This window comes from Mustela putorius, unplaced genomic scaffold, assembly GCF_011764305.1.
Source record: "Mustela putorius furo isolate JIRA1106 unplaced genomic scaffold, ASM1176430v1.1 tig00003845_pilon_pilon_pilon, whole genome shotgun sequence".
In the NCBI taxonomy this organism is placed as follows: Eukaryota; Metazoa; Chordata; class Mammalia; order Carnivora; family Mustelidae; genus Mustela; species Mustela putorius.
In genome coordinates, this window is record NW_025421998.1 from 14,278,979 (window position 1) to 14,295,581 (window position 16,603).

At 47.4% G+C, this 16,603-nt stretch overlaps 1 protein-coding gene across 1 annotated transcript in view; it reads left to right on the plus strand.

Annotated features, from left to right (window-relative positions):
• Window positions 1-6,043: 6,043 nt before the first annotated feature.
• The window catches only part of LOC101682921 (serine/threonine-protein kinase MRCK alpha-like), a 53,575-nt gene continuing 43,015 nt past the window's right edge, over window positions 6,044-16,603 (plus strand). The window contains exons 1-3 of the mRNA XM_045089636.1: window positions 6,044-6,270; window positions 9,550-9,614; window positions 11,980-12,056. Of these exons, the coding sequence (XP_044945571.1) occupies window positions 9,554-9,614; window positions 11,980-12,056 (138 nt within the window). The 5' untranslated portion in view covers window positions 6,044-6,270; window positions 9,550-9,553. The remainder of the gene's footprint in view (window positions 6,271-9,549; window positions 9,615-11,979; window positions 12,057-16,603) is intronic.

Sequence of the window (16,603 nt, forward strand, 5' to 3'; positions counted from 1 at the left end):
ACCTGGTCCATTCCAAGGTTTGGTAATTATGAATAAAGCTGCTATGAAATTTTTAAATAATTTGAGTAAATACCAAGGAGCATGATTCTTGGGTTGTATGGTAAGAGTGTCTCTACTTTATGCCCCTCCATAAACATCCATAAATACAGAGTCAAATATAGAGTGGCTGTTATGATTTTGAACAAAATGCTCCGTTACATCAATTAAGAATCAGAGCAGGGGCGCCTCGTGGCTCCGTCGTTAAGCGTCTGCCTTCAGCTCAGGTCATGATCCTGGGGTTCTGGGATGGAGACCCGTGTCTGGCTCTCTGCTGGGCGGGGAGTCCGCTTCTCCCTCTGCCCGTTGCTTCCCCTGCTTGTGCTCTCTCTCCCTCTCTGCCAAATAAATAAAATCCTTAAAAAAAGAATAAGAAAAATAAGTTTTCTCTTACCTTCACTTATTCCTTCTTTGATGCTCTTCCTTTCTTTATGCAGATCTGAGGTTCTGAGCTATTTCATTTTCCTGCTCCCTGAAACACTTCCTTAACATCTCTCATGACGCTGGGTGGCGTGCAGCACGCTCCCTCAGTTCCCATTTGTTTGAGAAAGTCTTTATCTACTCCCCGTTCTCACACATGTAAGTGTCGTTGTTCTGGACATTTGTCTTATTTCCCAGCTTCCTGATCTGTGCTTCGGAGCCTGGTGGTAATCTGGGGAGTGTTTCTGTCACGACAGCCTCAGATTTTGCTGCTGTTCCCTTGTCTCTTTCTCCTCCTGATGTCCCCATGACACGTGTGTCACAGCCCTGTGGATGTCCCTCGGTCCTTGCATGTTCTTATGTATTTTTTCCCGGTCTTTTCTACCTTTGATTTTCAGTTTGGGCATCGCTACAGTCACATTCCCAACTCAGAGACAGATTCTCTCCTTGGTCGTGTCCAGTCGACAATGAGCCCGTCAAAAGCGAGCCCCAGTTCTGTCAAAATGTTTTTGATCTCTGGCTTTTCTTTTTAACCTTTCTTAGAATTTCTACTCTCTGTTGACACTACATACTGTCCTTGCATACTGTGTATCTTTTCTGTTAAAGTCCTTAGTATATTACCAGAGTTGTTTTAAATTCCCCCGTCTGATCCTTCCAACAGCCCTGCCATACACAAGTCTGATTCTGAGGCCTCCCTGTCTCTTCAAACTGTGTGTTCTGCCTTTTCGTAAGGCTTGTGATTTTTTCTAGATAGCCAGGCGTGATGCGCTGGACAGAAGGAACTCCCAGAAACTGGCTTTAGTATGTGGTTGTGAGGTGTGGGGGGAGGGGAGTTGTTCTGTAGCCCTGGGATTAGGTCCCAGGCTGTCAGTGAGCCTGTGTCCCGTGACAATGAACTTCACCAGCTTTTATAATTGCCCATACATTGCCTTTACTGAAATCTTTATTTCTCTATGTGGCTTTGAGTTACTGGTTGACCCTTCACTGCACCTAGCAGGACTCTGCTGACCTTTTTTTGGTAGGGAAGGTCTAGTCACAGCTCCTCCCACTGTTGTTTCTTTCAGAATGTCTTGATTGCTCCCTCACTTACAAAGAACACTTGAACCAGATACGGGATCTTTCTTTCTTTTTTTTTTTTTTTTAAAGATTTTGTTTATTTATTTGACAGAGAGAGAGAGAGACAGTGAGAGAGGGAACACAAGCAGGGGAGTAGGAGAGGGAAAGGTAGAAGCAGGCTTCCTGCAAAGCAGGGAGCCCGATGTGGGGCTCACTCCCAGGGTCCTGGGATATGACCTGAGCTGAAAGCAGACGCTCAACAACTGAGCCACCCAGGTGACCCTGAGATACGGGATTTCTTGGCGGTTTTCCTGTTCTCACGTTGAGTATCAGCCCGCGGTCTCCCGGCCTTCCAGGTTTCTGGTGAGCAATCTGCTTGCAGCCTTACTGGGGACCCCTTGCCCTGTGTTGACTTTGTGTTGGCAGCTCTGGAAGTTTGATTATAATGTGTCTCGTTTGGGGTCTCTCTCAGTTCATCTTACTAGGAAGTTCACTGGGTTTCTTTGATGTTTGTGTGCATGTCGTTCTTCAAATTCTGAATTTTTCAGCCATGATTTCTTCGAGTATTCTCTCTGCCCTTTTCTCTTTTCTCTCCTGTTTCTGAGATTTCTAAGACACGTGTGTCAGTCCTTTTGAAGATGCCAAATTTCTTCTGGGTTCTGCTTGTTTTTCTTTGATCTTTTCTCCTTCGTTTCTCAGCCTTCCTAATGTCCAGTGTAGTCTTCAAGTTCACAGACTCTTTTCCTGCTGGCCTGACACTGTCTCCCAATGCTTCTCCTGTGTTTTCCATCTCAGTTACTGTACTTTGTTTCTTTTTGGTTCCTCTGTGCGTTTTCTGTCTCTGCCTCGATGCTTCCATTTCATCCACAGGTAGATTCCTTGACTTCATGCAAGTCTTCCTTTAGCTTCTTGAGCAACCCTAAGAGCCATAAGAGCATGATTCTGAAGTCCTTGTCTAATAGTTACTACTTTTCAGGAACAGACTCTGTTGACTTACTTTTCCCCTTGGAATGGGGCATACTTTCCTGGGTTTTGTACATCTGCTATGTTATATTGTTGTTGAGAACCAGACATTTGAATTTAACAATGTGGTAAGTCTGAAAATTAGAATTTCCGCTTTCCCCAGGGTTTGCTATTTTTAATTAAAAAAATATTTTTTTTAAATTGTAGCCTCTCTGTGCCAAGGATCAGCTTGCAGCATAAACATAATGTCTTCTTGGGTCTTCTCTGAGCCTTTCCTCGGCAGACACAGTTGTGTTTACTTTCCCCTGCATGTGCATTTCTTTTGGAATGTCCTAGTCTTTAATATCTGGCTCCTGAAGGGGAAGAGCAAAAAAATGAAGGGGGAATAAAGTGGAACTGGTCCTTGAAATCCTCTGGAGGTCTCTTGAGCCCGAGGGGAGAGGGTTGCAACACTGGGGGAAGAAAAATAAGAGTTCTTTGTCAGCGCCTCTGTGAGAAGCAGCAGCCATCGGTGGTCACAGCACAAATCCCCAGTATTTGGAGGACAGGGCCCTTTCTGCTTACTCTATGTTCCCCAAACTGTGTGCTGCTTCAGGAATGGCTGGGGGTAGGGAATGGATAGTTGCTACTGTGTTAAGAGCTGAAACCGCTCAAAATTGAATGCAATTTGCCACCCAAGCCTTCTCCTGGAAGTTGCAAGCCTTCATTAGACACCAGATTTCCAAAGGGGTTACCCCGGACAGATTCTGGCAGTGCAAGTATCATCTAGATTGGGTGACAGACTCCCAGGGCCTCCTACCCCATGGTCTTCCCCAAGACCTCTCCTGCCAGGCCAAAAAAGCCACTGTTGTCTGATGCATTCCCACCAGCAGTGTACGAGTGTTCCAATTTCTCGATGTCCTTGCCAACATTAGTTATTACCTTTCTCAATACATGTTCTTCCATCGATGAGCAGGTGAGTCGCAGGGACCAGAGGAATAGAAAACAACTGTTCAGAAGAGAAAGGAAGGACAGGAAACTCTGTGGGAAGGAAGCAGTGGGATAGGGAGGAGTGACAGGGACTGGAGGGCGTGAGCAGGGACAAACAAAGTGGAAGGGGACAGACATAAGCAAATAGGTCGGCTGGGACAAGGCCACAGAGGAGGAGAGCCTGGACAGCTGTGTTGGGGCCTGTGGGGGTGCTGGGGACTGGAGGCCAGAGGTCAGGGCTATAGCCCAGTGTGGCTACAGCTCCCCTGACAATGGTCTGGGATTCTGTTAAGGGGACTCAAGTCTGCCTGGTGTGCAGGACACCGTTGGAAGACACCACTTTGCAGGACAGGCCTTCTGGCCATCTGAGCTGTAACCATCCGTCCTTCATCACAGAAGAGGTAGATCAGATAAGCTGTCACTTGGGGAGACCACAAGGCTGAACAATTCTCTTCTCAGGAGACAGTTTATACGAGTTACAAGGGAGGGCATGGACGTCTGGTGACGTCTGTGGTCTGCTTTTTGATGCGAGAGCTTTCCAGGGCTTCCTGCGTGGTGACATTTCTCTGGAGGTGGCTGCCTCTCTGCATCCCGAGAGGGAAAGGAGGAGCTGGGCCTGGACACCATCGCTCCCGGTCACCTCAGACGCGAACCCGGGCGGCAGGCGCTCAGCCTCCAGGTCGGGCGGGCAGACAGGTGCCTCCTGTGTGCTCGTCTCAGGAGGGCTGGGGGTGGCTTTTCCCAAGAAGGCGCTTGTGGAGAGAACTCTCGCCAGCAGAGTATTTGTTGTGACCCCGCTTGTCATCAGAATGTCATGATTTCTCTTGTAAACATTCTGTTGTTTCACATTTCACATCTGGATTCCCCATCTGCGTGGATTTTAGAATAGACAGACTGGGGGGCGCCTGGGTGGCTCAGTGGGTTAAGCCTCTGCCTTTGGTTTAGGTCATGATCCTAGGATCCTGGGATCGAGCCCTGCATCGGTCTCTCTGCTCAGCAGGGAGCCTGCTTCTCCCACCCCCGCCTGCCTCTCTGCTTACTTGTGATCTCTGTCTGTCAAATAAATAAATAAAATCTAAAAAAAAAAAAAAAAAAAGAATAGATGGACTGTGTGGGACCTCGAAGCCCCAACCCCATCTGGCTCCCGCGCTGTCATTCATTCCAGGCCCCACGTGACGTGGAGCCCACGCTGGCTCTCGCTTCCTTAGTGCTGGTGCAGAGTCCCCCACACGGCAGCAGTCCTGTGTCCATCCTTCCTGTGTCCGTTCCCGTCCCGCCATCTGCAGTTCCCTCCCTTGGGACTCAAAACTCCCCTGTGGCATCTCTTCCAGTGTGGCCTGTGGAAGGACATCCTGCAGTTCCGTCCATGTGCAGGACATTCTGACCCCTGGTTCCCAGTCGTACCGAGGACCCCTGGGGGACAGCGCCATCCAAGCTCCTGGTGTTCGGCACAAGGGCCTCATGGTGAGGGGGCGACGGAGGCCACCGCCAGTCAGTGCACATCTGTCACCTCGCGGGGATGGGAGATGTCTCTTCCTTGTGACGACAAGTCTCGGGACCTGCTCTCTCCACCACTTCCACGTCCCCTCTCAGAGCTGGCCGTGGTCATCCGTCGACGCGGGGTGGCAGGCCCCCCTCCGTGTGGGAAGTATGGTCCGAACTGGCTGCAGAGCTGCCTGCTGGCGGCTGGTTTCACGAGGTGCTTCGAAGATGCTGCTCCGTTATGCATTTTCTTAGTTTCATAATGTGTGTGAAAAACATGTGTTATTCCTTTGAAGGTAAAACGTCACTTCCCTCTCTCTGTCGGTAGTTTCATCAATGGTGTGTCCATGCTGAATTTCCAGGTTTTATCCTGGTGGGGTGGTTATGCAGGTGGTGCCCCCCCTTTTTTAAAGATTATTAATTTTAGAGACAGAGGGAGCGCCTGAGTGAACGGGGGATGGGGGGGCAGAGGGAGAGGGAGACAGAATCCTGAAGCAGACTCCCCACGAGCAGTAAGCCCAGCATGGGGCTTTATCCCGTGACCCTGAGATCACGGCCTGAGCAGAAACCAGGAGTTAGATGCTCAACTAACTGAGCCACCAGGCACCCTGGTGGCGTCCTTATTCTGAAATTCAGTGTCTGCACCGTATTTTCAAATGGTTCAGGAAAGACCTGTCCATATTACATATGCAGGAGAAAGAGAGAGAGAAAGCAAATGGGGCAAAATGTTTAAAATGGTAAATTTGAAAAAGAATTTATAGGCGCTCTTTGTCTCCTCATACTGTTCTGCAAGTTTGAAATCATGTGAGAATTAAAAGTTACCAAAGAAAATCTCACAGTAAAACAAAACTTATAAAAGAACTTGCGATTCCTATTATCCTGTATATACACACAAGTTCATATATACACAGCTTCATATGTACGGCCGTCTGTCCGGATACACAGCTTCACGTACATACGTATCTGAACATTCGTAATTCAGAGGCTGTGTCACAGTCCAGGATCACAATGTCATCTCCTGAGTGTCCTCCTAATTTCTCCCACCCTAACCCCCCAGGGAAGGATGAGCTCCTTCCCCCCAGGCTGGACCATTACACACACAGGTCCCTGTCTGGTCTGCACAGCTGAGCCATCACCGGTAACTGTCGCAGGGGCAGGAGCCAGCCTCGGAACCCCCGGGGAGCAGCAGTTGGCCTGCCGGCAGTGGCTCCTTTGGGCGGCTGGAGGGCCGGGAACCAGGCTTTCAGGACGCCCTTGTCCAGCAAGATCTCCAGGAAGAGAAACCTGGGCGTGTTCACATCACTACGAGCAAAGAGAGAACTCCCTCCTTCTGCAGGATGAAAGGTGAGAGGCCCCTGTGGGCTGCAGCAGCATGGATGTGTGGGGACTGCGGCGTCCGGAAACCACGGGGCCGTGCAGACGCTGAGAGGGCTGCGCTCCACCTGTGTTGGCTCAAGAGCGCTGACATGTCCGCTCCAGTCCCAGCGCTGAACTGCCGGGGTGTCGGAGGCAGATAATTCCTCACGGACAGTCCTGTAGATTTAACAGGAAGTGACTGGCTGGGCTACTCTTCTTGGGTCCTTTGTTTCCTACTTTCCTGGAGTCAGAGTTTGTTTGCTTTGCACCAGCGAGCGGCCTGGGGGAATTTCAGAACAGTCTGTGCATGATAAATCCCTGTGTGTACAAACGCCTTTTGTTTCTTTCACACCCGGACTGGCCTGTGCCAGCCTCAGCTGCCGCTGGGCCTGTCCAGTGACGGGCAATCCTTCTGGAACAGAGGCCTAACGCTGTGACAACACCGAGTGGTGTGCACTCTACACACCACTGGGCAGGCGGTTGCACCACGGATGGGCCGACTAGAATTTCAGTGCCTGTGCCAGTATCTAAGTTAATCTCTAGGAGTAAAATGTTCAGAATAGTGCCCTTTCTCAATCAGGTCTGTCAGTCTGTCTCCCCCTTGAGAGAAGGAATGGTTTCTCCAACCAGACACGCACTCTGAGTCCGGGAAGTACGCTGCTCCCGCCCAGTGTGTGTTAAGTTCCTAGGAGCTTTGTCAGGATCTAGGGCTCTGTGTTTGCACTGGTACCATCTCGAGGTCTTTACTCCTGTGTTTGCACTGGTACCATCTTGAGGCTTTTACTCTTTTTTGCTGGTAGTAAAAAGAGTTCTTCGGCCTCCTTCAGTAGTCTCATGTTGTGACCTGTCACGTGATACTGTCACGTATCTTGGCTTCTGCCCTTACTTACGTTGATTTACTTTTTCCACGTTAGCATTTCATATATTTTACTTTCTACATTCTAGCATCAGGGGCGAAAGGGATACTCAGGGCTTGACCTTAGAAATAACCAAAGGAGTGGAGTCTTCCAGAAGTTCCCACTCCACTCCAGGACCAAGGGTGGGCGTCACTCATAGTCCAGCAAGGTGCACAGGGCAGAAAAGACAGACGCTGGAAACCATGATGATGAAGTTGCTGAATGATGTCAATATATATGGGTTTCAACCCACAAAGAGTCTCTTCCTAAGAAGTCGGCCCTGTTCTTTGCCAGTGGCAGCAGTGGTGGGGGGTGGGGGACAGCTATCATGTTGGTACATATACAAATGAGGCTGTTCTTAGGAATCCTTAATACTGTGCCCAACTTAGTAAAGAGTAACTTTTCTATTTACTATTCAAGACAAGTAACAGTCCTGAGCACCTCCTAAATTTTTCTGGGTGGGATTTAAACATCCTAAATAGAAGACAGATGAAAGCATACTTAACTGATTTTGTAGAAGACACTGGGGCGATGGAGAGGTTTGAGACGCTGGGCGAGTTGGCCCCACTCCAGCCAGGGTCGGCTCTGGATGGAAATCGAGCTTCCCGACAGGTGCCCCCAGAGGCACTACAGACAGGTGAGCCCCACCGTGCCACTCTCAGAAGGACGTGAAGTCTGGTCTCAAAGTCCTCACTGTGCGCTGCCACGTTCAATCTCTTCCAGTGAGCTAGAGTTCAGTTAAAAAAAAGAAAGAAAAGATTTCTTCTATGAAATGGAAAGTTAAGAAAAAGTTGAAAGCAGTTAGGTACTTTCAATAGGCTCTCGTTGACTGGGGCATCTCCTCGAAATGCTGTCAATACTTCTGGAAACTCATACATCTGTGATGAAGGTTTCTGCTGTTTTTTCCTTCTTATTTGTACAAGTTCCTGATTCACAAGCACCGAAATCATCTTGTAAGCAACACCCTGTCTATGCAGAAAAACACCCGTTAATGAGGATAGAATGAGGGAAGCTAAAAATTCTTGCCCATTTCCCACAGATCCTTAATTTCTGAAGGGCCCACTGGTGCTGGTTTCCACCTATTTTTTTTTTAAGATTTTATTTATTTATTTGACAGACAGAGATCACAAGTAGGCAGAGAGGCAGGCAGAGAGAGGAGGAAGCAGGCTTCCTGCTGAGCAGAGAGCCCGATGCGGGGCTTGATCCCAGGACCCTGGGATCATGACCTGAGCCGAAGGCAGAGGCTTAACCCACTGAGCCACCCTGGTGCCCCTCCACCTATTTTTAACTGTAGCTTATAATTTGGCTTGTGTACTCCAATATGTGTATGTTTTAAAAGATGCCTCTCCTCATTCCGGCTAGTGGAGAATTCTGTTCCCTTCTTAACACAAACATAGGTGAATTAGCCCCCAACAAGGTGAATGACAGTTGTAACAATCATACAAACCGACAAGAGTTGTAGCTCACGATACATCAGCGTAGGTGAGATGGTGGAACAGTGCAGCATAAGGGGGAAAAACCCAAATTCAAACTGGTGTAAATATACACATATGACCTGTTTCCTACATAAATGTGCTCTGACAGAGTCCCTGGGTGAGGGGGAGGAGAGACATGCCTCTGAGGGCCACACTGTGCCTAAAGCCTTCTGCACGTGACTGTGCACATCACGTCTGGGTCAGGTTCAGGGCGAGGAGGCGAGTTACTGAGAGCTAAAAGCTTCACATGCTACAGACGATTCGGTTAGAAGACCGGTATCCTTTACTTAAAGGTGAAAGAGAGAAGACAGGTCTCGGTATGAGAAGGAGACATCTCAGAACTGTCAATACCATCTGTTACTGCTATTTATTTGTTTCAGAATAAATGTGGTATTTCAACTCACTCCCAGGGTGTCACCCTTCTTACCTCTGCTCAAAAGCAGGCATGGGAGTCAGATGGAAAGTGGTGTAGACAGATACATGTACATGCATGTGTATGTGTGATGGAAAGTAGTGTACACAGGTATATGCATATACACATGAAAGTGTGTGATGGAAAGTAGTGTGTACACAGATACATGTACATACATGTGTATGTGTGTGATGGAAAGCAGTGTGTACAGTATATAAAGTAGTGTATACAGATATACATACATATATGTGTGTGTGTGTTCATTACTCATTATTTGCTCCATTATTTTGGTTTCCTATTAAACAACCCTGATGTGGTTGTCAGATCTCTTTTATCTGAAATGTTTCAAGCACAAAATTGGGCTTGATTGAGGATTCTAACTGAATTAGCCCCACCCCCACCCCCAGTTCTATAGGATCCAATTTTAAGTCGTCTCCAGCACTCAGCACTTAATGACATCTTTCTTTCTTTCTGCCTCTTTTAGTAAAATGAAAGCCAAAGAGCAGTACCGATCTGACACGTGGTTAGAAACTGACCACCTGACCAAGGGTGAGTAGCTCAGATCTCAAAGGGACGGGGCTAGGTGTCGCCTAGGTCAGGACCTGCTGCCCCCCACTCTCATGGGTCCGTGTGGCCACGTGAAAGCCAGCTTCCTGCTCAGGTGGGAGCAGTCTGAAATCCCAGGTCAGTGTGTGTGTGTGTGTGTACTCTTGATAAAATGTTGAAAGAGCCATTTTCTTTGGTCTAATTTAATACGATTTGGAGATTTTTCTATCACTGTAAAAGGTTTAAGTGGAACTACCTTTATTCAGTACCATGAAATAGTTTATAAGAATGCTTTTGTCATCAGTACAACTTTCTTATGTTGCTCCAGTCACTGCCTGATTTTGGAAGGCTGCCATCTGTTGCAGGCTGAGGCGAGGGTGCTCTGGCCGTCTTGAGTTGGCTACGGGTCAGGCTGGGGTATCACATGTCTGTGTGCTCTGAGCTGTCTGAGAGGGTGTGGGGAGAAATTGCACAGCGTGGGGGACACCAGGGAGACACCCAGACTCGCCCTGGAATGCTAGTGACTGTCCTCCCCTTCTGGTTTTTGGAGCACCTGCTTTTAGCCATTTCCAAAAACTTATTAACTCCTTTCCCTTGCCTCTCATTAAGATTTCCTGGACATTTTTCCATGAATCAGGAAGCTAAGAATTGTCACACTCCTTAATATATAAACTCCTTAAATTTTCTTCCACCAAGATAGTATTAGTGATACGAGAATTTAATAAAAATAAGCAGTGAATGCTACCTTTAAATGAGGGGACAGCCTGTGTTTCTAACCGAGGCCATCTCTTGTACAAGTCAGTGAGAGGACGTTCGTATGTCTGAGCTCTCCTTTCCATTTACTGCACGGTTCTGTGGCTCACACTGGACTGGGTCATGAGGGGCTTGCTCCAGTGGACGAATATTCTGGAAGGCAGGGAGCAGGCTCTTAAGAAACTTGAGACAGGCAAACTCTGGAAAGCAGAGTGGCTGTTGAAGAAATACGTGTGGACTGACTTTTTTGTGGACAGTAGATGAAACAGTTAAAGAGAACGCGAGTGCCCTTGTGAAGGTGAGAACCAGGATGGGTTCTAATTCAAGAGATGTGAGGAGGCACTGAATGTGGGAGAAGAGACGCAGAGCATTCGGGTGGGGGCTGGCCCGGCGCGGCTGCTCCAACGTCAAGGCCGCGGTCCTGCTGGCTGCAGAACACCACTGGATCGGTATATCGGGGGCCAAAACACTGATTGGTGGGAGTCCTGATGAGCTTGACATTGCTAAGGAACCTAAAGAAAGAAAGGCCGTATATTATCACCACGCTTTATGAAGTTAACATTTTAACCTCGAGTTTTATTTTACCATTATTTCGTCTCTGAATGCTGCAGAGCAATAAAATCCTTGTTCAGTGTTCTGTGACATTTCTGAACACACTTCCTCATCTGACTATTAAGCGACCGTGTCAAGGGTTTATAGCAGAAAAAGCCACTGCTAGCTCTGTCACTTGCTGAACGCATGCCTGTTAGTCTCAGTCTGTGCTTTTCCATCTCTGATATTTAAGTGGAATTATAATCATACTTCAAGACTTCATTTTGAATACAGTATATTTCAAATTGGTACAATTGGTAGATGATAAAGTATGGAATTTCTTTAAAATTCCTTTGCAGAGGGGCACCTGGCCGGCTCAGTCGGTAGACCATGCGACTCTTGATCTCAGGGTTGTGAGTTCAAGCCCCACGCTGGGTGTAGAGCCTCCTTTAAACAAAAAACAAAACAAAAAAAACTTTGAGGAAAAAACTCACAGTTGGATACTATATTCTGTCTACAGAAATAATATCTGGATACTATGATAGAAGTTTTAAGTATAACTAATTGTTCTGCACCTGCGAACGTTCTTACCACAGATAACACAGGTTAAGAAGTGCACATTAGGTTCCCTGGGTGGGGGGTGCAGTGTGACATTGATTCCCAAAGAGGGGACAGGCTGACACAGAAAAAGTAGCCATCATTTGCATGACTGTGTTTTTGAAATCCCCTCGGGTCTTTCAATAATGTGTTACATTTTATTTAAATGTAATACTTTTGAAAAAAAGAAAGCAAAGGTATGACACGCGGGAATTAAATTCGTGAAAACTTAGATAATTTATTTCTGTACTTTCCTCACAACTTACTAAAAATAGTTTCATTTGCGATGCAGATCTCTAAGATACAGTAAATGTGTTTAATTCAGATGAATAAATAGAAACATTCTGATTTAAATATGAATACATGAGAAACCAGACCACCTCTGAAAAATACAGGCTGAGAAGAATTTTAAATAGATTAAGACCAAAAAAGGTATGAATGTTAGTTTTAGTTTGCTGCATAAAGCACGTCTGCCACTATCTTCCAGGGAGTCTGCGACAGGACGCGGGTTTACCCTCTGTGGCCCTCGGTGCCCCGCCCACCGATGCTGTGGCTCCGCACCAGGTAAGCACAAAGCCCCCAGAGCCGGCTCCGCGGCCTTCTAGAAGTTCCTGACATTCTCTGAATTGCACTGTGCTGACGCCCTGAAACCGCTGTCGCACCTGCCCAGCGAGATGCCCAAGGGCTTCTGCAAGCGCACGGGAGAGACCCGGGTGTGGTGGAAACAAGGCTGCAAGTTCATGGTAGGATGAAAAGTTGTTTTCGTCTTTCGAGTAAAATAACCAACACAACATTTCACGTGGTGCACTGTGCCACGTGTACAGAGAAGGGCACCAGACAGCTGTGTCGCCCACGCCCGGGTGCACGTGGAGGCTTGGCTGACCCAGGGATGCTGGCTGCCGGGTGGCAAGCCCTCCCTCCCCACGGGGCGTCCTGCTGCTCGGGGAACTGACTTCCTCACCTCCTGCCACAGGGTTGCAGCCCGTGTAGGGTCCTCCTTCAGAATGCAGGCAGTGGGGCCTTGCTGTGGGCTGCAGAGCTGTGTGTCACCCACACGGAGCACAGTGTGTCCTGCTGTCTTTCCGCTCAGGGGTCCATTATACAAATATGGTGGAGCTCCCGTCCCTGTTCCATTGTGCAGAAAACTCTGGGCATGTGTCTGGCTCCAGTCAGGAAACCAGGAACTGTATTTGTTGTTTTATTTCATTTTAAGGGTTTATTAAAGAAAGAGAAAGAGCGTGAGCACGCGTGCACAGGCGGTGGGGAGGACAGAGGCAGAGGGAGACAGAGAACCTTTAGCAGACTCCATGCCCCGTGTGGAGCCCCACGCTGGCCTCAATGTCACAACCCTGAGATGATGACCTAGGCAAAATCAAGAGTTGGACACTTAACCAACTGAGCCAGCAGGGCACACCATGTATCAGTTATTTTGACAGACACTTTATTTTATTAATTTATCTTAAACAGCCTGATTTAGGTGTAATTGATTGATATACAGCTGATGTGCATATTTAATATATGTGATCTGACACACAGGACTGGGAAGCCACACCAACCTAACAGATGTACCCATCACCTCCAGAAGCTTCCTGATGCCTCTTTTTCATTGTTGTGTAAAAACAGTTAACATGAGAAGCCCTCTTCACAAGTTTTAGGTGCACAATACAGTATCAGTATCTACAGGCACGGTGCTATGTGGCAAATCTCTAGAACTTACTCATCTTGCAAAAATGAAGTTTTATGTCTTTGACTGACATCTCCCCATTGTCCTCCCCTACTGAGCTCTCGTGACCACATCCCACTGTGCGCTTCTGCAAGTGTGACCGTCGCTGATTCCTCATCTAAGTGGAATTGTGCAGTATTTGTTCTTCTGTGATGGGCTTATTCTACTCTGCATGTCCTCTGGGTTCATCCATGCAGTAAAGTCATTTTACAACAGAGGCCTGATTAAACAGGCATCAGAGGACTAAGGCAAAAAACCAAACAGTGAGGCAACACCAAGGTAGGAACTGCAGGGAGAAGTTACCATCTCTGTGGCTTGCGAGACAAATGGATGGGGTTGGGGTTCAGAACCCAGAAGCCTGGAAGCCAGGCTGCTTCACAGTCACCGAGTGTGGAAGGGAACTGCAGACTGGGCCAGTGACCCTGGGAGGTAGAGCTCTGTGGGCGATTCTAAAATCATTGTGCCCCAAGCAGAGCAAACACCCGAAGTCAGAGATCTTCGACGCTAATTCCTGGGGATTACTCTGGTCCCCCTACCATGGTAGTCAGCACAGAGCTGGGGCACACCGTGGGCAAATGACATTTTGGCCTGGGACTGTCTCTCAGTAGACCCAGTGGTCCCTGTGTCTAATCTGTGGTGAGGTCCACGGTCACTGAGTGCATGCTGGGAATAAACACACTCAAAAAGTGTATGAGCCATGCATGACCCCCATGGCCTGGGGCAGCTCCTTGTGGGAAAGTCTCTCAGGCGGATTCCAAGAGAGCCTGAAGATCCCTGCCACCTGCTGCACAGATGCTAGAAAATACCCCCTGCCTTAGTCTGGGCAGGGTGAGAGAGAAGGAGAGGGACAGTCAGCTCCCTTGGCTAAGTCACAATCAGTGGACTCTGAGTGAATGAGAAGGGAGACTACCCCCAGTGGACCTGACCTAGTCAAGCGAACCCTCGCCACGAAGTTCGTGTCAGAGAGACGTTCCCCTTGACCTTGAAGAACTCAGCCCCTCTGAGTTTGACAGCTGCAAGGAAACAAATTCTGTAACAACCAGGAGAGCTACAGAAGGAGCCCAAGCCTCAGGTGACACCCCAACCCTTTCCAACGCCTTGATTCCAGCCTTAGGAGACCCTCGGTAGAGGACCAAGCTCCGCCGTGCCCACCAGGCTCTGGGCCCAGCACCGGGAGCGGACAGACAGGTTCTGTTCGAGGGAGCGACAATGCCAGCCATGTTGCTGTGTGTCAGCGAGGGGAAGCGGAGACGAGCAGTAGAGCCCAGGGGGTCCTGTGGCCAGGAACAGGTGCAGCGTGCAGCATGAAGACCGACCGAGGTCGGTGGCTCGTCTCCAGGGTCCCGCACTGCCCGCCTGCTCTGTGCAGCAGCACATGGGCCGCGCTCGGTGCGAGAGTCTACTGAAACGTCATTACACAGTGACTTCAGTGGCAGCTGCGGCTGCACATCTGGTGCCGCTGCCGGAGAAGAAGAGCTCACCTGCTTCTTAGCTGCTGCCTTACAGATGTTTTTTTCCCTTTTACACCAATTGCTAATTTCCATTTTGTAAGCATATTAATGATCCCTATAGCTGCTTTTTGGCTGGTAGGAATTATAAAACAACATTAGTTTCCATACATATATCTATTTCAGAGATGTTAAAATGTAAAAAAAAAAAAAAAGTACAAATTATAGTTTGTAAAATACGGCCAATGAAAACCCTGAAAATAACTGCAGGGAAAATGCGGCATGCCGTACTCAGAAAATAATCAAACAGATCTTCCAGAAATGAAAATTATATGGACATAGCTGGCAGGAAAAATGTGCAGAACAGACAGAAGGGAGAATTAATGAATTATAAGACAAATCAGAACAGGATGGAGACAGAAAATTCTAGAAAATACAGTAGAGACGATGAACATAGCAGGCGTGAGGGGAGAAGTTCTAAACAGCATTTGGTCCAAGCTCTGAAGAGTGAGTGGAGATAACAGAGCAATAGTTGAAAACATAACAGGGAGACTTCTTCAGACTCAGGAGTAGATCCACAGACTCAAGAAGCTTAGCAAATCCCAGGCGTGAGCAATGAGAACAGCAATGAGAACAATGAGATCACATCCAGACACATGCATCTTATGTCATCCCGAGTGCAAAAAGAGAGATTGCCTAAACCCGATGGCAGGTGGCAAGGTGTCAGAATCATGAGAAACTTGGAGAAGAAAGACCTACTCAAGTGCCGTAAGGGCATCGCTGGCGACCTAGAAACACAGCAGAAGTACCTTTCAAGAATGAGGGTGAATTTCTCTCATGTACAGACTAATGAGAACTAAGAGAAGAGAATCTGTCAGCGACACAATCCCACTGAGAGAAATTCTCGAGAAGGTACTTCGGGCAGAAAGAAAGTGGTCCAGAAGGACGGGTCTAGGATGAAAGAGTCGAGAACAAAGGTGAACACATAAGCAGATGTAAATGAACACTGCCTGACTGCAACAGTGGACACAGTGTCTAGAGGACTGCAGAACAAAACAAGACGAATTTAACCTGTTAATTCAGGAGAGGGGTTAGCAAATCTACAACAGTCTAACATCTGGGCATTGCCCAGGAAGGAGGGGAAAGGCTGGATCACATTTGGATTTGCAAAGTTAGCAGGGTACATCTTAATTTCCAGGGAAACTACAAATAGAATAGGAACAGTCTGATGAGGTTCAAAGGCAGAAGGAGCACTCACGGAGTCAGCTAATCTAACAAGACGAGACAGGAGAGGCAAGGAAACCATGAACAGAGGGGACAGATGGTGATCAAGAACCAAGACGGTGGAAAGACATCTCAGTAACCACTAGCCAAACTGATTACAAGAGACAGAAACACTCCAGGGACAAAAAAGTACCGTCAGAATAGATACAATAAACTCTTAACACATACTACATACTGTTCATGAGGAAAACCTCTGAACTTAAACTAAAGAAGGTTTTAATGTCAATTCGACATTAACTGAAGGGAGGCTGAGATCACTATATAAATAATCATAAAACCCAACACAAAAAGTATTATTGGCAGTAAAAGTCACGTGATTATATAATGAAAAGCTACTTTTACCTAGAAGTCATACCAGTTTTAAATATATACGAACAAGTAGTGTACCTTAGATGTATATAGTAAGAAGAAGTAGACAAATTCTCAATGATAGGGAATTACTCAGTAATTTATAGGAAATATTTGAATAAAATGATAACAAAACTGACCAACAAATACAGGACACACAACAAATGCTGAAAGCACTTTCTTCTTAAGATCTCAGAATTTTTTTTTTTAAAACGAGCAGACGGACTACAAACTAAGGCTCAACAAACATTAGTGGGTTGGACTCATGGAGAGTATGTTCTCTGAAGGTGAAAGAACAAAGTTAGAGT